General features: G+C 38.7%; 1 protein-coding gene and 1 long non-coding RNA gene across 8 annotated transcripts in view; one reads left to right on the forward strand and one right to left on the reverse strand.

Moving 5' to 3' along the window:
- The window catches only part of Fry (FRY microtubule binding protein), a 475943-nt gene that overhangs the window by 173232 nt on the left and 279387 nt on the right, over positions 1 to 23324 (forward strand). For 3 of the 7 annotated variants that reach the window (XM_087199562.1, XM_087199564.1, XM_004854769.4), the window contains exon 1: positions 14707 to 17032. The exons of the other annotated variants lie outside the window; for them this stretch is intronic. In XM_087199562.1, coding sequence (XP_087055688.1) covers positions 16963 to 17032 — 70 coding nt within the window. In that variant the 5' untranslated portion in view covers positions 14707 to 16962. Of the gene's footprint in view, positions 1 to 14706; positions 17033 to 23324 lie in introns of those variants that run through there. 7 annotated transcript variants of the gene reach the window in all.
- On the reverse strand, positions 7736 to 13516 carry LOC110351179 (uncharacterized). The gene is made up of 4 exons (XR_015446687.1): positions 12264 to 13516; positions 11825 to 11974; positions 11402 to 11603; positions 7736 to 9255 (listed from the first exon to the last, which is right to left on the reverse strand). It is a non-coding gene; the product is annotated as an uncharacterized LOC110351179 (long non-coding RNA).

Consider the following 23324-nt stretch of genomic DNA (forward strand, 5'->3'; position numbering starts at 1 on the left):
TTTAACTCAGTGACAACTGATAAGACCCATCCTTCCTAGGTCTACTGGATTTGATGCCATCTTTAGAGCTTTCTTTTTCTTTTCCCCAATCCTCCCATGTTGTGCCTTTCTTTCCATTCATCTAGCTCCTGCAATTTTTCAGGTCAAGATTAGCCTTCTGGGGAAAGAGCATATTGACCTCTGCTGTGGCTGGAGATTGTGTCAGGGAAATAAATCAGATATTGAGAAAAGCTGGACTATTCTCTTCCAGCTAATTTTCCTAGGCTTCTCACTTCCCTTTGCTGCCAGCTTACTCTCAATGGTGCTTCTCTTAGCCAAAATGGGACTTTGTTCCAACAGATATCTGAGACCCTGGAAAAATATGAACAGTATTTGCATAGAGAAGATGAAAGGCCTGAAAGCAGCCACGGTGAAATCAATGACATGCTCCATCTCCCTGGTGTTTGCTCACTCATTCATTGACCCACACAGCTGTTCATTCAGTGACTTAATGAGTGCCCACCATGCACTATGGTCATTATGTTCACCTAGGACACAAGGAATAAAATGGGGACCAAAATAAATATGGAGTCTACATAGTGAAATTAATAGTCTTAAGGGGTCTGTATAAAAGTGTAGTGAAAAATGCACAACATGTTCATAACTGAAAAGTGTGAAAGCACCATTAAAGAAATTGAACATGGGCCAGGGATTTAGCTTAGTGGCACTTTGCCTGCCTCACAAGCACAAGGTCCTGAATTTGATCCCCGGTACCAAAAAAGAAAAGAAAAGAAATTGAATATGACAATAAGACATTTTAATAGTGGCTCTGGATTTAGATCCAGGAGTCAAGGAAAGGATCCGATCTAAATCCAGGACCTTAAGGAAGTAATACTTAGACTGATGGAAGGACAAACAAGAATTAGTCATGTTAAGAGCAGAGCAAAGGGCCTATAAGAATATATGGAGGAGTATAAGGTAGTGGAGGAGTGGAGGAAGTAGGGGGCAGGGAGAGAGCAAGACGAAACTGGAGAGGTAGGCAGGGGCCAGCCTTGAAATCCAGAAAAATATGAGGTCATAGGAGAAACATGAAGCGAAGAGTTCCAAGAAGTGTTCCAAATGGCTGTGGCCAAGAAGTAAGCCAGGAGCAGACTGAAGAAGATGAGGGAGGGACTGGAGTTAGTGTGTAAAGACAGTCAAGAAGTTGAGGCGGGGGCCAGGGGTTTAGCTCAGGGGTGCCACGCCTGCCTTGCAAGCTCAAGGTCCTGAGTTTGATCCCTGGTACTGAGAATAAACAACAACAGCAACAACAACAACCCTTACTACCTTTTCTGGGGATTTAGCTCAGTGGCGTCGTGTCTGCCTTGTATCCTCAAGGTCCTGAGTTCCATCCCTGGTACCAAAACAAGAATTGGAAGAAAATGTGGAATAAAAGGGAGCTTTGTTTTGTTTACTCTTCGCTTTTATGATGAGAGGTAATGAATGTATTTCCATAAAGACAGGAAAGCGCTCATAGAAAGTGAAAGGTTACGATGCAAGGGACTTCTGGGAATGAGATCTCTGGGAAAGAGGAAGAAATAGTGTCAGAAGAGAGTGGGAAGGTGGCTCTGTGGATTTGGTGGTAGAAAAATCACAGTTACTATCTGATGCCATCTAGAAGGCAGGGTCATCACTGAGAAGAGAACAGAATTAGTGGAGCGAAGTAGGAGGACTGGAGAAGGGCAAACGTGGCTTCTGCAGAATGAGAGAGGCTCACTTGCTCCAGTCCAGGCCTGGTGAAGGGGCTGCTTCCTTGTTCCTGTTTTTCTTTTCTATTCATCATCTGCCCTGCAGACCCTCTCATCCTACCTAAAAGTCTCCTCTTTTCTATCATTTTGCTTTCCTCATTTTCAGTTACTTGAAGTTTTAATTACTCACCATCAAACGTGGTCCAAAAATATTACATAGAAAATTCCAGAAATAAATGATTCATGTGTTTTAAGTTGCATGCTGTTCCAAGTAGTGTGATGAAATATCATGTCATCTTGCTGTGCCCCACTTGGTTATGAATGATCCATTTGTCCAGCATAACCAGGCTATCTATGCTCCCCACCTATTAGTCACTTAGTAGTCCGGGACTGACTGTTGTAGTACTCGTGTCCAAGAAATATAAAATACTGCCCTCAGTTTCAGGGGAGTCTTGGAACATATCCCCCAAAGATATAGGAGGACTACTATGTACAAAAATGGTGTTTTGGTTTTGTTTCCTGTGTTTTTCAAATGCCAAATTATACCATTTTATAGAATTGCTTATAAATCCTGAGTATTCTGACATGGTAGCAATACTTTCTGCTCTGGTAATTTTACAATATACTTTTTTCAGATTAATTTCATAATAGTTAATAATTAATTAATAAAAATTAATTCTTCCTTTCTTACTTGCTTATTACTTCTTAAATTGCTTATACCCTTCGCTCTCATCATTTGAAAAGCCCCTGATTTGTATCTCTTTTATGTGTTTTTTTTATAGAACTACCTGTCACAATTCAATCTTCCATCCCATTTTTATAGAACATGAAGTTGGACTATTTCATACAAGCTCATTTGCAAAAAATTCAAATACTTTGCCTTAGATATTTTTTGGGATACCTCTTCCCCACCTCCTCTCTTTCATTTTGAGGCAAGAGTTTTGGTAATCACCAGAATGTCTAGTAGAACTTTCCTTTCCTTCTCTCACTGCTATTATACACTTACTGCTTTTGTCTCTTGGCCTTGTATTATATTGAGTTTCTGCTCTGTGTTTGATGCCTGTGCCCTCTTCTCCTTTCCATAATCATTCCAGCTCCCTGCTATTTTTCTCTGGACACCTACAGTCTTTTTCTTTTTTCTAATGATAGTCTGAAGTAGGGGATTCCCCAGGGAAGAGTCATCAAACAATTTGACAAACATGGAACAAGATATCTGTAAATACATGCCAAATATCTTTAGAAATCAGGAAGAATGATTTTGTGATGCATCTGTATTAGGTGCATTTCTTTGTCTGTCTTTTATTAATCTTTATAGAAAACCTGAAGTAGGAAGTATTTGCATTTATAGACAGATAAATCAGAATGACTCATTGACTTTTGACAAATATTCCAGTGCCAAGACTGGAAATCATCCTTCTTTCTTGCCTAAAGTTAAAATTGGCTGTTGTTTATCCTGTCCACTATCTAAACATTCGAGAAATAGATGTGCCATACAATGGCTAGCCTCTGAGATGTACAAGTGGCAGGCTTCCTTAGTCCAGATGGAAGTTGCCTTCACCACTAGGTGGAGATGAAGTAGCACCACAAGTGGGCAAGATGCAAACGGAAAAGTGGACCTATTGACAAGCCTTCCAGGGCCAAGGGCTTTCACACTTTTAAAAATTTATCTGGTGGCTTAAGCCCATACTCTTAAGTGACATCTCAGTGGCATGTTGTACATTTGCAGTGTCATACAACTACCTCTTCCCTCTAGCTCCAGCATGTTCCCATCACTCTCAAGTAATACACCTTAACAGTTAAGCAGATTTTTTATACTCCCTCCTCCCCTGGAAACAGCCAGTCTGCATTCTGTCTCTAAAGTTATCAATTCTGGATTGTTTTATACAGAGAACTCATAGATGGAATTATGTAATTAATGACATTTTTGTATCTGACTTTTTAAATTTAACATAATATTGTGAACATATATTGTAGCATGTATCCAAACTTCATTCCTTCATGGATATATGATATCCCATGTTGTTTATACCACCTTCTTTCATATATGGATGGATATTTTGGGCAGTGCGAATGGTGTTACTATGAATGTGTATGTACTTGTTTGAGTACTTGTTTGGGGCATAAAGGAGTTGAATTGTAGGACTATATGGTAATTTTATGTTTAACTCTTTGAGACACCACCAAACTATTTCCATAGTCACTAAGTCATTTTTGCATTCTCACTAGCAATGTATGAGCATTTCAAATTTTTAAAACCATGACTTACAATAAGAAATGGACTGCACAGGCTAGGAATATGATTTAGTGGTAGAGCACTTGCGTGAGGGCCTAGGTTTGATCTTTAGTACAGCAAAGTCAGAATGCATTTTACATGCATTGCAACGTAGCCTTCTTGTATGTGTATACATTTATATGATGGAAGTTTCATGAAATAGTGTTCACCTTTACTGGTGCCAGATACATTCTAATATATTCTTTCCTATTCTGTTTCATTAGCGAAATATCCTGGTTTTATCCCACCAAATTAATTCCACAACTCAAAGCAAAATTAAATTTTATTATTTTTCTTTCTCTCTTATATATTTATTTATTAAGCAGTGCTGAGGTTGAAACCTGTGGCTTCATGCATGCTGGGCAAGTGCTCTAGCACCCCAAATTTAGAGTCTTAAATTTTGAGAGTAATTTTTCTACTAGCTCTGGAAGACAGTTTGACAATAATAGAAAAGATAAAGAGGCATTTTAAAATAATATTAATAAAGATGATGAGAATATACTGTTAGTTTCTCACAATTAAGGAATTGGTTCTTTGATAAAACTGGACCCTAACCCTATCGGGAGTTGGTCCTGAGATTCTGTATAGAATCACGTTCACTGACTTCCTTTTTCAGTCTGTTCTCAAATCTATCCAAGTCAGTAGACTAGATCAGGAGGGAAACTTAGTAAGTATCACGAGCCATTTTCTTGCTAATGCTCCTCTCAGGGAAAATTCCTAATTTGAGGGATGGATGTTTCCCAAGGAGAAAAAACAAAACAGATGCCACTTTTAATTACTAATAGCAGACAGTTTTTCTGAGCAAGAACAGGAAAGCTCATGCATAGGTGATGAACTAATACTCTTGTCCATCCTGTAAACATGACCCCTGGGCTATAGCTCTGGACACCATTAAGAAAGGCTTCTGGAGAGTCTGGCTCCCCAAAGTGGTTAAGGACTGTCACATGATCAATATGATAATATTAAATCAATGTACCTAGTGAACCTGACAAAATTAAATTTAAAAAAAATGAAATTTGTTATTAAGACCAGAATACTATTCTACTGTATATAACATGAAAAAAATCTTTCTTTATGGATTTTCCATCAATTGGAAATGGTATCAATACATACAAGTTCTTTGGAGAAGCTTATTTAACTTGTGAGGACAATATTTTATATGTCCTCAAGCATAGACAGCAGAGATCACTGTGCTAAATATGCTGTGAGGGTTGTATTTAGCAGGTGTTCTATAATGAAGCACCAATTTGGGGGCAAGTATTGTAGCCTTGATTTCTGGGAAAAGGCCAGTGATACATGTTATCATTTGTTGAATGGTTTTAGTCTTTAAATACCATTTCAGTATCTCATAGGATAATAAGATGCTAAAGAGCATGTGGGAAAGCAGAAAAAGCAAGTGATAGAAGAAAGAGTATCAAGAAAGTTGGAAGGCAAGTGTGGGGAGCTTCTTAAAGGTGCAGCAGTAATTTCTTAGCATCTGCATGTGTATCCCCTGGAACTGTGAGCTCTCTGGAAAGCATGACATCTTGGGAGCAGCAGAGTGCAAAGGTGAAAGCCCGTGTGGTAGATCAGCATCATGGGCTGGATTGAGAGTCTATGGACTCAGATGAAAAAATATTATGGTTCACTTCTTACCAATCTCTAACTGAGAAAATTTAGTATCTTCCTTAATTATAAATTATATTTATAAATATAGGCAACAAACTACAGTGTTAGTAGTACTTGTAACTTTATTACCACTTGAAGTCACAGATATATTCACAATATGATAGTTGCTTTAGGTATGTGGAAATATTATATATATATATATATATATTTTTTTTTTAGTGCTTTGTTTAAAGTTTCTTATAATTATTATACCTGCCTCTAGATTGTGTTATTTAATATTCTACTGAAGAAGTAGGTGTATGCCATACCACAATTTTGTATTTTTTTTAAAAAAATTACTGTATTTCAAAATAATTCATTATTTTATAATTCTATATGCTTTATTTTATTCATGTAAACATATCATCCTGAGGAGCCTCTGAGCTTCATTAGACAGCCAAAAAGGCTCACAAATAGGAACCTAAAGAGCTACTGTGTCCAATAAAAGAGTCACTAGCCACTGATAGCAATTGTGTCTTAGGAACCTGGCTAATACAAATTTAGATGTGCCATAAAATATACATCCAATTGTTAAGTATTTAGTGTATGTTAAATATCCCACTAGTAATTTTGATATTTGTTACATATTTAAAAAGATAAAATTTTGGCATATTGGGTTAAACAAAATATGTTTGCGTCATTCAGCTTTCTGTCTCTGTGACAAAACACCTGGGAAATACAACTTGAAAGAAGAAAGGTTTGTCTTGGGTCACAGTTTCAGAGGTTTTAGTCTGTGGCTGACTGATTCTAGTGCTTTTATGTCTATGGTAGGGCAGAAATGTTGTGGTAGAAGGTCATGGCAAAGGAAAGTTGCTTACCTCATGGCAGCCAGGAAGGAGAATGGAGGAAGAACGTAGTGGGAGAGAGAAAGAGAGACAGAGACAGAAACAGAAATACAGAGAGAAAAAGAACAAGATATAATTTTCAAAGCCACACCCCCAGTGACCTCTTTGCGCCAACTAGGCCCCACCTCCTAAAGTTTCTACAACCTCCCAATAGACCATATAACTATGAATCCATCAATGGGTTAATCTATTGATGAGATCAGGGCCCTCATGATCCAATCATGTCCCAAAAGCCCCACCTTTGAACACTGCTGCCAACCTGAAGACCAAATCTTTGACACATTAGCTTTTGGGGGACATTTGAGATTCAAGCCATAAAAATATTATTGAAATTAATTTCACCTGTTTATTAGTTATTGGAATATAGATACTCAACCAGTTAAGGTTGTAAATGTGGCTTGCATTGTATTTCTATTGAATGTCACTGGCTTACCATCAGATCTGGTCCCAATCCTGGCTGTATCCCATGGCCAGCGATCGCCATCATTATTTTTACTGTCATTGATCTGTTGTGCCCTAGCTAGGGGACCTTCATAAGTGTCAGTTTCGTCGTTTGTAAGAGTAGATAGAAAGCTAGTGGAGAAAGTATTACTCTGTTTATTCCAGATTCCGCCTTTTGACTAATACATTTCTCACTATTATAAAAGTTCCACTATCTTGCCTATTTTTGTTTGTGTTTGTTTGTTTGTTTTCTGGGTTTTGGGGTTTGTTGGGGGTTTTTTTTGTTCAGGGATCGAACTCAGGACCTTGTCCTTGTAAGGCAGGCACCGGAACCACTGAGCTAAATCTCCAGCCCTCCACCATCTTGTCTTTCATCCAAAAGTCCAACAGAAAGCCATAACCATGGCCCTTTTTCTTACACTTCTGCTAACCATTGTTTTAATAAACAAAATGTTATATATGTGAAAAGTGATCAGGATATAAGAAGTCATAGATGACATTAATGTCCGAGAATAATTTTAAAGGATAAGAGAACTGAAAAAATCCCTTAGAACAGAGAAGGTGGAAAATGAGGCTTGAGGTATGATGGGTTATTTCTCCTACTACAGTTATCACCCATCCTGTATTTTTCCAGAGAAGCCAGAGTGCCATTTGGATAAGACTCAGTCAAACCACTAACCACCAGAACATTCCTGGAATTGGTGAATGGCCACTTACAGAGCAGGATACCCTACGCATGTTTCTAGACCAAAAATGAAAGGGCAACAGGCTGGCACAATTGACCAGGAAGGTGCCAGTGTTTTTCTTTATGGTGAAGGGCTGAGAAGGGACCAGCTGCCTCTTTATTCTTACACTGATGGAGCCCTGAGCATTTAATACCAACACCCGGAGAATACAAAGCCCTTCCAGCCACATGATCTTCTTTGACACCTGAGCTTTTGGGGCATATTTGAGATTCAAACCATAGCAATGTTATTGAAATTAATTTCACCTGTTTATTACTAGTTATTTGAATATACATACTCAACAATTGATCTTTGAGATCATGACATAAATAAAGGGCACCAAACAAAACAAATAAAGGGCAGACAAAATAGTATCACTTGCACTTTATAAAAGAAGGCATAAGTCAAACCTGTAGGTAGATGTCTGTGCCTGGAACCTGGTGGAGTAGGGACTGACTGACTATGAGCTTTGGTTTCTCTACAGCTAACATTAACAGGTAGAATCATGACCTCCACCGCTCTTGCCTGGGTTTCTCAGAGTGATCTCACCCAACTTGCTGGTCTGTAAAGCTCATTACTTTCCACCTCATTTCTGACTCCTATGCTGAGCCTGAGCCGGGCAGTTGGAAATGCTTTCCCAGAAGCCTGCTGAGCTGCAGCCATCCCTCATTCAGCCTCTGACAGCCCCACCCTCCTACACAAAGACCTGCTTGTCTGGTCAAATAGGATGGTGATTCCCACCCTTTTAAAAAACATGCCTTGCAAGACTTTGTCTTCCCTGCAAGATAGACTCACCCCTTCTCAGTTTTCTAATGTCTGAATGGTGCCTAAAGGTGGAAAGGTGATGTATATGCTTCTGTACTTCAGTGTCATCAGGCTTATACCAGAGGCTTCTAAAAGGCAGGGACCCGGGGTCCACACCAGGCAGATCCCTGCACATGGGCACTAGGAAGACTTTGAAGATGAAATCAGTGCTGCTCAGTGAAGTAGACACTTCTTTTTAAATTGTTAGCTCTAAATGAAATGATGCTGTCTATACGTTCACTTCCTTAGTTCCATTGTCCTTAAGCTCAGTGATAATTACCTGGCTCATAGCTCTGGTCTCTCTGGTTTACAGGACTTGCCTCATGTACACTTTCTATCAGTTTTTCTCTAAGATAAACAAAGCACTTGGATATTGCCTCATTAATTTCACAGTAGACAACTTGGTTATTTTCGTATTTCTCTCTTTCTAATCCCCAATTTTTTTGGTCCTATGTCAGTTTCTCTTGCCAGCAAGCCAGTGTATATGTTTTCATGGTTACCATTGACACTTAGCTTATCAAAACATATTGAGAACGTGAGTCTGTAGCCAAAGAATTCAATAATGTATGCCAAAAACTTACATAAAATAACTTATACCCAGTGTTCTGCTTCTCCCCTACCATGGTTCCTCCAAAGAGTATGGAAAATCTTAGGGTGTTCCCCAAGAAACAGTTTGATGGGAGGAGGAGTCGTCTTCATTTAGTAGAGAAATAACTTTTCCAAAATCATAGTATCAGGGCTAAAATAGGAAGCAGAGTAAAAAGTTTCCTGATTTGCAGTCCTCCAATATTTAGTAGGTAACTGTTACATTATACCTAGAACAACAACAACAAAAAATTTAGTATATACAAAATTTAAGTAGTGAACAAATAAATAAAACTCATCAAATTTCTAATATTCACAGATTAATTTTAAAATTATAGATTTTAATAACTATATATTAAATGACACCTTTGAGAAAACTTGATATACTCCATGTGGCTTAAGCTCTAATTATTTTTGTGCCTGCAATAGGGAATGTGAATGAAATAAAAATAAGAATATTTGCTGCAGCTCTAAAAGGCACTTAATTTCTTTTTTTCCCCAGTACCAGGGATTGAACTCAGGACGTTGTTCTTGCCAGGAAGGCATGGTGCCACAGAGCTACATCCCAACCCAAAAAGCACTTGATTTATATCACTAGGTCATAGAAATACCTATCACCCAATAATTTTAATGCAACCATGAGAATGCTTCTTTTCTGTGAGGTTGGATTATCATTGATACAGGGGGAAACTAACATTTTCTTAATTCTGTTTTACATAGTAAAGAATGTTTGGGAAAGAGTGACAAGAATTGATATAAACATAATTATTTTCATCATGCTAAAGCATTACCTGTGTATTTTTGATAAGCACTAATATGCAAAGCAAATGATATTTTTTAGTATTCAGTGCCTAATGTTTTATAATCATACATTAATACTTGGCTACTATTGTAGCTAGTTATACCAGACCTGATTAAATCTGAGTGTGAATAATTTCTCAGCCTACAAATGGTATTTGAAAGTAGCATAGTATAGTTGGTATTATGTTGTTGCTTTCATGTAAGGGGAGGGTCCTCAAATGTTTTCTTTTTGCATATACATTTATAAATAGAACATTATATATTAACTATGCCATACCTTTATTCTGCAGAATTTGAGATCAAATTTTCATATTTGCATAATATATATGAACCATAACATCTCTTTTTTTAGCCTCTGGATTAATAATATCCAAATATATAGGCCCTACTTTGAGAGGTTGATGGGGAGACTAATTAGATAAATTTTGCAGTGATACTAAACTAACCCTAACCTGTACTCAGATGAAGGTTTACCCTAGGCCCCAAAGTTGTATGTGTACATGTTTAGGTTTTCCTTATCTTGACACATCTTCAGCCTTGTTGGCAGGTCTGCCTTACCTTGGTAGCCAGCAGAGGTCTCTCTGCAGTGGGCAGGGTTGTTCTTCCTCTTTTCCCAGCCTGACTGTGTACTTAAGGAAACATTTTGTATTGGGTATTCTGAGTTTATTGCTTGCTAAAGATCTGCCATTTTAACAGTTGTCACCTACCTAGGAACTGTGTGATAAGCATTAGTTTACAGACAAGGAAACTGAGGTCATGAGTTGTTCAACAACTTTGCCAACAACACAGACACTGTGTGATAGAGCAAGGACTCAGCTCTGGTACACAGAATCGCTATCCTTCTAATTAACATCCTTTTTTTAAAAAATTAATTTTATTGGTACATTTTAGTTATACAAAATAATGACATTCATCATTGGAAATTTGCACCTTTACATAATCTCTCTTGGTTTTTATTTTTCCCCCTTCCCCTGCCTTCCCTTCAACCCCTCCATCCCTCCCTATTTACAAAGACTTTGTTTCTTTTTTTATGTTCTCATATTAATTCCATTCCCTTCTTTCCTTTCCCCTACCCCTCCCACTTTCCCTTCCCCTTTGCCCCCTTTCTTCCTATTTCACATTATGTATTATACCTTTTAGTCCTTATTTACACTTTCAGTTTCTCACACTAGAAAAACTATTCGGTATTTACACATGTGTGTCCTATTTATTTCACTTAAGAGTATCACCTCAATATGCATCCATTCAGCTAAAAATATCTCTAATTTCTCCTTTTTTATGGCTGAGTAGTACTCCATTTTATTTAAAAAACCGCATTTTCTTTAACCAGTTCTAATTAACATCTTTGAAGTCACCATTCAGTTGTCTGGAGCACAGTCCAGGTAGAGACCTAATTTTTTTATTTCCCAGGGTGCAGATCTGGGATAACCAATACCTCAGTTCCTCCACTGATGTACCCGTGCCAGTTTTAAAAGGGGGCCCAACAGGTGTGCCTTTTGGCTTGGCTTTATTCTCCAAGATGCAGCCTAGCCCAGGACCTCAATGTTAAGCATTCAATGAATGTCAAGTTTTCACCTTGCTTGACAATGGGCATCTGGAGGGGCCTCTCATGCACAGGATAGCAACCAGGGTGGATATAGGCTTGCTGTTACGTCCCTGCTGCCACTTCTCAGGGTCTCATTGTCTTCTGCTTAAATCCTCTTGCACCAGCAGTGGTGGCAACAGCCAGTTTCTTTGTCCTGGCCTCACTTTCTTATAAAACTCCTTTTCAGAGGAGCTGAGTGGAGAAGAGAAAAAAAGTTGGGTTCTGCTACTGTAATTTTTTTTTTTTTAATGAAATCCGTTGTAAGAAACACGATTTTCCTTGTTTATGTCTAAATCTGTTCAACAACAAGCTCTGGTTTAATGAAATTCTGTTGCACTCAAAAAATATATTTCAATCCATTGAAAAAATCATTCACAGTGGATAGTAATGAAGTAAATGATTTCAGAACTTACCAAATCTATTTCTGTGAAGATTTGTGGTTTGGGGTTGGATTTTTAAAGGAATGATTATTACATTTTATGTTTACCACATGAACATTATGTGGCATCATTTCATATTTTTCTCTATTTAGTAGAGTAGAGTAGATCTCCTAAACTGTGTATCTGGAATAGGTCAAAAAAGATGTTTGTTATTTACTTGGACTCTTTGTTCTCTAGGTTACTCTACAAGGCCTCTTATCATTTTCTTCTCTAATGCAAAAAACTTCTTTCCCCATACTAGTCACCATCGATCTCAACTGTGGTCTTTTTAATTCAATCTAGGACATACTTAATTTGATTTGGAATAATCCTTCTTATCATTCCATATATAATAGCACAAATGTAATATACTTATACATTCTTTGAGTTTGAAACTGCTGATCAAAAATTGATAAAGCAACTTTTTTCTTACCTGAAGAGACTTTGTTTCTTCAGATTGCTCTTGAAGCAATTCTCTTCTGCCTGACACAGTCTGAGTGTGGCTATGCATGTCACTCTGTGACAGGAATTACACGTGGGTACCGACGTAGTCAGATGCTTGAAAATCATTACGTAATGGCTTTTGAGATTGGCAAGCATCCAGACTGTTGGCCTAGCTTTGTTTTCACATTTTTAAAAACACAGTACAGTTTAGTCTCAAAAAAACAGTCTAAAATGGCAGGAAAGTGTAAATGGAGCATGAATTAAAATACAAACCAATTGTACTTCTGGCGCACATTTTTCCCCCATAGGCAGCAGTTAACCCTAGACAGGGAATGCAGTCCTATTCGTCCACCACTCTACATGTTTATTGAATGTGTGCTGGGAGCAGTGGGGGATATAAACTGAGTAAGTCACAGCGCTTTTGGAGGGGAGAGACATGGGTTCTTATAATAGGAATTAAGGCATGGATTGTAAAATGCACTTCACTCACCTGCTACCCCCGCATCCTTTGCTGCCACTCAGCAAGCTGGGACATAGGAGATAAGCTGGTCATTCCCTTCTTGAAACACTGTACTTTCCTGGTTTCCCCTGCATCACCCAGGGCTACCACCAGCTCATACTCTTGGTCACAAAATAGACTGAGTCTTGGGCAGATGCAGTCCCACATCAGGGTGAGCAGAGCCCATTACCACCCCTTGACAACTGGAGAGTAGAGTTCAGGCTAGATTTCCATCTACAGTCTCACCACCTCTACTCCAGGTTAGGCATCCCTGTGCAATTAACCAAATTACTGGGAAAACTGATGGTATTCTTCTCTAAGTTCTTGATGGGACTAGAGCCTCCAGGGAACGGTTCCTTACCCAGACAAAAGCCAGGCAGGAGGAAGGCCATGCATGGGCTGGGAGAGGTGTGAGGGACCTGGAACAACTGTCAGTGATAAGGAAGTTCCTAGCATCTCTTCCTTAACTCTCTTGAAAGAAGTTGGTTCTCTCACGATTTGCAAATCATAATAAAGTTAGAATAAATGAGTTTCTTTCTTCCTTTCTCCTTCCTTCCCTCTCCCTCCCCCCTCTTTCTTTCTTTGAGAGAGGGTCTCACTATGTAGTTCAGGCTGGCCATGAACTCACTATGTATATAGCCAAGGCTGGCCTCAAACTCAAAGCAATCCTCCTGCCTCAGCCTCCCTACTGCTGGGACTACAGGCGTGCATCACCATGCCCAGCTAAATAAATGACTTTAAAATGTGATAGAATTAAATAATAATATTAATAGGATAAATGCATCTAAAATTGGCTTAACCTAAATTCTACCAGCCATATGATGATCTTATTTTATGTTCCTCAAGCCTTAATTTTCTGTATAAAATGGGCTAATAATAGGACTTACCTTATATTTTTGAAGTAAGGATTGAATATGATTTTTAAATGTGTATTCTAGCACAGTATTGATATTGAGTAAATATAGATGGTTTCATTAATTGTTATTATCCCAGGCTACTTTCTAACTTTTTTCCATTGTTTGATACCATTTCCTGGGGCCTTCCACTACTCCTATACTACTTTTATCTTTCTCTCAGTTCCCAACATCTATGCCTAATTTTTTGCTTATATATTCACTCTATGTTCTCCCAAAATTTTTAAGGAAAGATCTGTTGATATTACAGGTATGAAATCTGAGATAGGTTTAGGTCATCTTAAATGACAACTGAAATCACATAGCAAGCCAGGGTCAGGTTCAACTTTATTGTATTTTAAAGTATATTTGTTCCAGGTGCCTGTTCCAGATACATTTTTTATAAGTGCCCCCACCCCAGAAAAGGAAAATGTTTTATCTCAGCTTATATTAGTTGTCTTTCTGTTTGACTGCAAGCCTTTCAGAACAAAAGGCCTTTTCTGTTCTTTTACAATATATGCCCTCTTTAAAGGTACTCAAATGAGGAACAAAGCATACATTGGACAGGATTTTGGGTTCTGACAGACAGAAACAGGACTCTTGGTTACTAATTCACTCTTTATAGGCAAAACTAGATGCCATTAAAAACATTCTTTCTAAATAGCATTTAAATTTTTATGATCATTTCCTTTCAAATATATGAGTAGACTAAGCAACAAGTTAGTATGTTTATAGTACTATTGAAAACTTTAAAAATACATTTAGGATTTCTTTTATAAGCATTTAGAGTATCTCTGTGTAACAATATAGAATAGCATGTTTGCTTCTTGCAGCTGATTTTAAATGTCTTTGACATGCTAGCCCCAAATAGTTACTATTTTTTTTTCCTTAAATTCTTTTATTGGTACATTTTAGGTATATAATACGTTTACATTTATCATTGGGTGCTTATACCTGTACATGATGTATCTTCATTCTTATTTTTTCCCCCATTACCTGTGCGCCCTTCACCCCCTCCACCCTTCCCCATTTACATACTTTGTTTCCATTTTTTTCTTTTCTCATAATTTTTCCTTTCCCTTCTTTCCTTTTCCCTTCCCCTCCCACTTCTTCTACCCCTTTGGACCTTTTCTTCCCCACATAGTTACTATTGATGTTCAGAAACAACATACTAAATCACAGAAATGGTAAAAAGTAACTTCAAAAAAGAGTCTATTCTGTAGTCACTGAAATTTATAATAATAAAAATAAATAAAATAAATTAATTAGAATTAAGAATAATAAAATTTGATGCAGGGATTACACTGAGCACTTTTCATACATGATGTCATTTATTCTTTCCAATAACTGTAGGTAGTAGATACAATGATTATCCCCAATACACCGGTGAAGAACTTAAGGCTTAGCAGGGTTAAGACCTAGCCTTAGCTGTCAAGGTTAGTAAGGGCTGGTGCCAGGTGGGAGTCAGGCACCCCCCTCGAGAGTCCATGTGTCCTTCATTGCAAGGCACCTTGCAGCTTCCCAATGCATTCAGAGCCATCATAGGGGAGAGAGACACCAGACCTGGGGGGTACAGGCATTGCAATCGTTTTGGGGGGTAATCATTGTTTTGAAGCAGAACCTTTGGGTACTACTTTATCTAGAATCCATACAAAGTACAGATGGTCAAAGATTTAGCTCATCAACTTTGCTATATATATGAATGAAAAAGAAGTCAACCTGATGAGAGATTTCATGAGAATAAAATGCTCTGAGCAGAGTCAAGAATCCAAGTGATTGTGGGCTTGTTTTGCTTTGGGTTAAGTGTGAAGAGCTGAGAAGCTCATTACGGTGATAAGCCAGGACAGAGCTCTAAACATGCTGTTTAGTGCTGGAGGTTTCAAATTCTTTGTCTTAAAAACAGAAGATTACTATAATCTTTCCCTTCTATTTCTCAAATGAACTATTAATCTAGGAAGTCTTATTTGTGAATTGATGGGGGGGGCTTGTCCAGCATATGTTATGCTAAATAATTATCACAAAATATTCTTTTGAAAACATTAATCATAAATTTACTCGGGATGTGGAAGGATTCCCATGGCTCTTGGATGCTTGGCCAAATCCCACCTGCTCAAACACAGCCTGTCATTATTAAAATACAATACTCTTATTTAACTCATACACAAGCTAAATGATAACGTGAAGCAAAGCTAAACAAAATCAGGACACCTGATATGAAGAATTCATGAAGCAAAATGTCATTCTAGAAAAGGAGTCCAATGCAAACCCTTTATCTTTTTAATACAAATAAAATATCCTTTATTGGACTGGGTGATTCTTAGAAATACAAAGCTTGAGAAACAGATCCCTGGTGGAATCTGTGGCATTCTTTGAACAAACAGACAAAGCAGTTTATTTTGTCCCTTTCAGGTGCACACCCTAGGGCTGGGGTGCCCCTCAGTAAGACCATATTTCTGGGAGGGAGAAGCATAAAATGCAGATTCTGCTGTACCCAGAAGAGGAAGGGAAGAAAAGCTCATACCAATGTCTTCATGTGGTGGAGCTTCCCTACTGAAATGAGGCTGATAGATGAGGGTTTTTTCAGAACATCACTGTAACCAGATGCCAGGGTGCAGCTTGCTTACCGCATCGTGCTGCAGTTGTGTGTTTCAGGGACAGACACAAGGGGAAGTAGCAGCCAGCGCATACCGGGCTGGAAGACTTTCTGCACCAAGAGGATTCTTCCTCCTCCTCCTCCTCCAGCCCTGGTGGAGGCTGAGTGGCCGCCCAGGTTGAGGCAGAGGCAGGGGCAGGGAGCAGTGGGCCCAGCTCATCCCTCGGCTTTGAAGCCACCGTTAGGACCAAGAGGCTGCCCGTATCGCGTCAGGCAGGCTGGCCAAGAATCCCTTCCTCCCCTGAGAGAGCAGAACCCGGTTCAGGTGGGGACTTCCTCGGTACTGTACCTGGCTCTAGCAGAGCATGTGGGCGGCCGGCAGGAGGCATTTCTGGTTATGGAAGCCCAGAAATGAAAGCAACGGCTGCCGCCGCCTCTGAGGGCTGCAAGGAGATCAGCACCCAGCAAATAAGAAGCAAGACCTGGCCCCAGAGGAGGAGGAGCAGCTGAGCATCTCTCTCCCGCTCCTCACAGTCCTTTAAATGAGGACTCCCTGTCAGAGACGGAGGTGGATCTGCAGAGCTGCCGTCTCAGCTCCTGACCCGGTGCTTACATCACTAACCTGTGACAGGCACATCTCCACACCGGGTACCTGCTCCTCCAGCAGCTCCCAGTCCTAGGAGCCTCTTTGTATGCCGCAGACATGGCCAGCCAACAGGATTCGGGCTTCTTTGAGATCAGTATCAAATATTTACTGAAATCCTGGAGTAATAGTGAGTAATAAAAAATAACCTTTTTGTTTGTTTGTTTGCTGGATTGTTGCATAAGGCTTGAGAAATCAAATCTCGACTGGACACATATGTTTGTGAGACGAGGAAGTTTTTTTTGCTTACATCTGTGAAAAATCAAAATGTCAGAGATGAGCTAGCTTTGCTTAAGTGCAAAGGCTACAATGGAATTACAGTAGATTTTGTTTGCTTAAATTTTCAAGTGAGACGGCCCTTCGGAGTCTGGTGAGTGCCAGATCGAGCATTCCAGCCTGCATTTCCTGCCTTGATGTTTATTTCATTTGTCCAGGCTTTATCTAAATATTTCGTGAAGTGTGGTTTAATCAGAGGGGTGTGGCAGGGTTTTGGAGTACTTCATAGTTGTTTTATTAGAGTATTGTCTGAAAAGAGAAAAGTACTTAGTAGTCCAGAACCTAAGACTCATCTTTTTTATACACAGAGGCATCTGCAGTTTACTTGATCACTCTCTCCCTTGTCCATGTGGATGAGGTTAAGAATGCCATTTAGTATTTGCATTCTGAAAAATCCTGTTGTCTGCTCTCCTCCAAATAATGTGCTTTTCTGAAATGTAAACAAGTGGGGTTCTGACCCTAATCATTCATTAGATCATTAGAATATTATGACTTCTGAAGTTCCTTTTCTGACCTATTCAAAGATTTTAGCAATACAGTTCGCTGTCTCAGAAAGATAACCTCTAAGTCATCCTGGATCCAGGATCAAATTAAAATGAGGCCTTCAGGTGATCAGTGATGCCTTCTGTTTTTCTGAACACTTTAAAAACAAAGTCTTCTCAATTTCACCAGAAGCCTTTGTACTTGCTTTGAGGAAAAAGACCAGCAGGTTACATACAGATCCTTAATTATTTTAAATTTAAATTTTTTTCCAAGGAAAATCTGATATTTTATTATGTACATACTGATGAACCTACCTGTGCTCAAAAAGGTGGGAATTAACTTCTAAACAAATGACCTGAGGCCAAGATAGTTCTTATGTAAACAAAACCTGAGCAGAAAAACCTGGGCTCTAATTGCTTTAAGAAAAGAACCAAAGTACCTTGAATGGGAAGGTATTCAAGGATATGCATCTCTAAATGATATCCATAGAAAACATTTTTTCCAGGTCATTTTGCACCACTTTATGTACCATAGGTCTTGTCTGAAGCTGTTTTTACACAAAGTGGGAAGCCCTCTGAGAGCAGTACTCTTTCCCAAACAGCTTTTCTTTATTTGTTACAGCCATAAATCATTTAACTTGGATGCATCATTTGTATACTTCACACTCAAGGATGACTCTTCCTTTGTCTACCTACTCTTTGGTTAATGAAAAAAATTTGACATAGAGGATACCTTACAGAACAGTTTTCTTACTGAAAAGAACTCACTTGTGAGTTTGACGCATGGTTTTTAATCACCATTTGATTATTCCAGATTATTTTCTTACATCAATTTTTGTCATTGCCTCATGAGATAGAAAACTATGTTGTGATGATATTGAGCAAGTGGGATTTCTTTTAAAATCTCTCTCCTAGTCTGATTTCAAATGTCTAGACAAAGTGTATATTATCTCCAACCTTCCTAAACTCCTCTCCCTTTCCCTACATACACACACCAAATTGGTTCCAAATAACTGTTCATTTCCACTTGCATAGTATCTGTCATACAATTCTGAATTCTTCAACAAAGATTGAACACCTATTAGAGACAAATAAGACACAATTCCTGTCCTCTATTTTAACTCTTTATTTCAGAAGAGTGATGTTGGTCCATCTCTAAGGTTTCTTTGGGGGTCAGAATGCTATTTAGCCATTTCTTAAAAGAATAGGAACTAGGCCTTATTCTTAAGGTCTTTAAGCTTGTTACAACATTTACCTGCTTACAACCTAGCATAGTTCTCATAGCTAAGTTTTACATATTTTCAGTAGCAAAGAGAGAAAGGAATCTGGGTGGAAGACAAAGTAGAAAACAGAAGCCTCTGGGTTCGACCTACTGTGTAACCTTGGCTGAAAGGATCCACTACGAGCACACAGCTCATTGCTCCTGCACATGCATGCCTAGCATCACAGGTTGGAGAGGTGAGGATTCCCACCCACATATTTGAATGGGGAACCAGCTCCCTAATTATATGGTGGTGCTTATTGACAGAAGTGCAACAATTAAAAAGCAATAAAACAAACTATAATTATGGCTGACTACTTTGCTAGGTGGTAGCAAGAGAAAAGATGATTTCATATGCATTTCCAGGTGAAGGTTTCCATTTTTTAAACTAAGGCATATTTTGAGGTAAATGTACTTACATACATCTTTGTCTCCTCTAGAGATTAATAAGCCAATTAAATAAATCAGTCACTGCCTGGAGCATTGTATTAGCTTTGTATTCAGTGTTCTTTTAGACACTCCTCTTGGCACGGCCATCCTGTCCTTCTGCCCTTTCATTTGAATGGAGATGGGAATTAAAATGTCCTTGATGTCTGGAGATATTACAGTATCCTTGGCAGACCTCACCTGGGAGCCTTTTCTTTCCCCGGGACATCTGTCCTGTTGCTTCTTACCCAGACCTCTACCATCAGTGATGCTCACAGCTGCTGCTCCTTGGTGCCCATGGCCATGGCTACCTTTGCTCTTCTCCTTTTCACCTGGAATACTCGGTGGTCTTCTAATGGTCTAGAGCTACTCCCGGCTTCCTTTTACTTCTGAGAGTCAGTGGGTACCGATCAGTACCCTCTTTGTGCTTCTCATCCATCCTCTCTCATCTTGATTTTCTGTTCCAGTCCTACTTAATCTGCTCCTCTCCTCTGCATCTTGCTAATTTGCTCCCAAATCCATACTTGTTGGCCCCCTGATATGGCAAGCCCTTACTAGAATGCACAAGTTCAAGGGCCAAATGGACTTGGTTGTAGTCTCTAGCTCCTGCACTTTCATAGCCTTGGATAATTAATTAACCATTGTATCTCAGATTTCTTGTCTGTAAAATGGAAGCAGAAATAATATGTACCTCATAGGAGTAAATGAGATATTAAGATATATATATATATATATATAAAATGAGATATTAAGCATAATATATAGCACATTGTAACTACTGTGGAAATCAGTATGGAGATACCTCAAAGAACTAGGACTGGAAGTCCCATTTGACCCAGCTTTTCCCCTGCTGGGTATCTTCCCCAAAGAATTAAAAGAATCATACCACAGTGATATATGTGCACCCATGTTCAGAGCAGCACAGTTTGTAATAGCTAAAACTTGGAAACAGCCCAAATGCCCATCAACTGGAGACTGGATAAAGAAAATGTGTTTTTTTTTTATAAAATGGAGTACTACTCAGCCATAAGAAATGAGAAATTAGAGACATTTATTGCTAAATGGATGCACATTGAGACAATACTAAGTGAAATAAATAGGACACACATGTGTAAATACTGAATAGTTTCTCTAGTGTGAGAAACTGAAAGTGTAAATAAGGACTAAAGGGTATAATACATAATGTGAAATAGGAAGAAAAGGGGCAAGGGGGAAGAGGAAGTGAGATGGGTAGGGGAAAGGAAAGAAGGGAATGGAATTAATATGAGAAAATGAAAAAAAGGAAACAAAGTCTATGTAAATAGGGAGGGATGGAGGGGTTGAAGGGAGGGCAGGGGAATGGGGAAAAAATAAGAACCAAGAGATTATGTAAAGGTGCAAATTTCCAATGATGAATGTCATTATATTGTATACCTAAAATGTACCAATAAAAAGATATACATAAAAAAATATATATAGCACATTGTAAATGCTCAATAAATATAAAAATAATATGAATGTATTCTAATATTCCCTTCTAAATATTAAAATCAGACTTAGACTTTTTATTTCTTCACTTAGCCTTGGCATCCTCAGTGGATTATTTTATGAGTAGTTAACACTTGCTACACCCCTGGAGAAAGGAACTATGTGGATACATGCCAAAATTAATTGCTTATTTTGATCCATTTTATTTTTCACAGATTACTTTTTTATCTTTACCCCCCTTTACCACCTCAGCTACTAAGTGCATGCCTTCTAGTAGCATGGGTTTTGGCCTGGAAATTTTCTAGGTGGAAGAAAATCACCTTGGCCTCTCAGATTTGCTACAGAAAAAATTCAGAGAGAGTAGTCCCAAGCTATTTCACAGGGAAGGAGCGCCTACTTTATGCAACTATGCAGAGCTGGTGTGTGGGCTCCTACATCAGTCTGAAAGCTCTAAATGGCTTCCTTGTGTTTCTTCCACCCATGGTGCCCAGTGAGAATGAATGGTCCCAATAAATGAAGGTACAATCAGAATCCATTCAACACCTTTCTCTTCAGGGAAGCATTCAGTCTTCTTGAAACATTTGGCAAATCTTGCTACACCTTTTGAGGAAAACTTTTGCATTCCCATTAACTCTTTCAGGATTTAGAATTCCATTCACAAATGAATTGCCCTAAAAAAAACTGAAAGAACTCATAGCTGTAGGAGGAGATTAGTGTGCATTGTAAAATGTCTAATGTTGCTCCAGAAAAACTTCCATCCTTTGGGAAAATCAGATTTAGCATTTCTCAGGCACATTGTAGTGAGTTAAATTCTGTTCATAAGGAGAATATAGTATTAATTCAGCATAGAAATGCTCATTGATCTGAGATTAGCTCTGGGGCCAAAGGTAAATCATGGGCAAATGGGGATGGAAAACACCTTGGACTGGCTACAGAGCAGTGCTTGTTGATGCCTATTCATGTCCAACTCAACTGCCAACACACTCACCTCCATCCTTTTTGTTCTTATTTTTTGTGATGCTAGGGATGGAACTCAGGTCTTGTCCCTGCTAAGTACTGGCTCTGCCCCTGAGCTGCACACCATCCAGCACTGCTGCAGGCAGGCACTCAGCAGGAGAGATTCTCTCCTGTCCTTGTAGCTCATTGTTTGATGGTCACATCCTCTCTCTGGCCACCATGTCACTTCTGCTAAAGTAATTTACAGTCCTAATGAGAAACAAAATCCAAATCAGTATCCATGTGTTCTAACCAGACAGGGGTCAAGGAATCTATCCTTGGGTTTATGTCTGAGGCAAATCACAGAATTTATAGTTTAGTTTCTTTTTTATTCAAATGCATCAATAGTCCTGGAATAATATATAGTAACTGCCTCTGTGTCAAACATGGGTCACTTGAACATAGGGCAACCACATACAGTAATTATTCATCCAAACTAGGACACTTTTGAGAGTGAAATTTAATAATTCTGCTGGAATACTGAGTATCAACATGGACTGCCCTGGGCAAAGGGGGCCACATGACCACTTGATTTATCTTTACCCTTTCCAATAACTCTATGAAATATATCATGTTTTACAAATGGAAAAAAATGAGGCTTCAGAAAATTATTTGCTCAAACCAGGATTCTAGTAGGTAGCGTAAGTCTCTCTCCTAATCCAACTGATAATGGTATTGTTATTATAATCACCCAAAGGACAAAAGAACACTGCTGGGAATTTAGAGCTCATGGGGAACTTTGATTTTTATTGGCTGCTGCTGCTACCAGTTCTTAGTCTCCCCCACTCATCCTCCCTCCTGTGTACCTCTGAAGCCCCACGCCACATCCCTCCCTCTCTGTCTAAAAAGCTCCATCCCCTTAGCACATTCCTAAATATTCACAAGTCTTCTCATCATTACTGCAAATACTACACAGGCAGTTCTGCCCCCTACCCCATGATCTTTAGAGTACACCCATTCATAAAATAATATGACAGTGAAAAGGTGTATTTCTTCTGTTTGAGGAAGGAATATTTTATGTTGATTTTTCTCAAAGTTTTAAAGGGGTATGTAAATATATAATTTAAATAGCTTCAGGGGTGGCATGTAGCTCAATGGTAAGGGACTTATCTAGCATGTACCAGGCCTTGGGTACAGTCCCCAGGACCCCCCCCCATTAAAAAATATAAATAAGTAGCACCACTTAATATAGTAAATAAAATGCATTCATGATTTTTGCTTTTAGGGTGTAGTTTGCTTACATTGCTGAACTTTTTCTGATGCTTGATATTTCTGTTTAGGAAGCAGTAGAACACTCCTAATTATCATTAATAGCAAGAATAGGGAGAATATTTCCAGGGATAATGGAAATCTATTCAGGAAACTCATCTGATAGTTATGGCCTGTTCCTACATAAAATCATCTACAAGAGTGGTAGAAAATGATCAAATTTCTTCTTCTTTGCCTGCTTTTGCATGCTGCTCAGTAAAATTGCTAAAAAGGATTGAAATACTGGTCAAACAGGCAAACAACAG

Source organism: Heterocephalus glaber, unplaced genomic scaffold (genome assembly GCF_053883595.1).
Source record: "Heterocephalus glaber isolate CG9 unplaced genomic scaffold, H.glaber_assembly_v1.0 deba00001720, whole genome shotgun sequence".
Taxonomy (NCBI): domain Eukaryota; kingdom Metazoa; phylum Chordata; class Mammalia; order Rodentia; family Bathyergidae; genus Heterocephalus; species Heterocephalus glaber.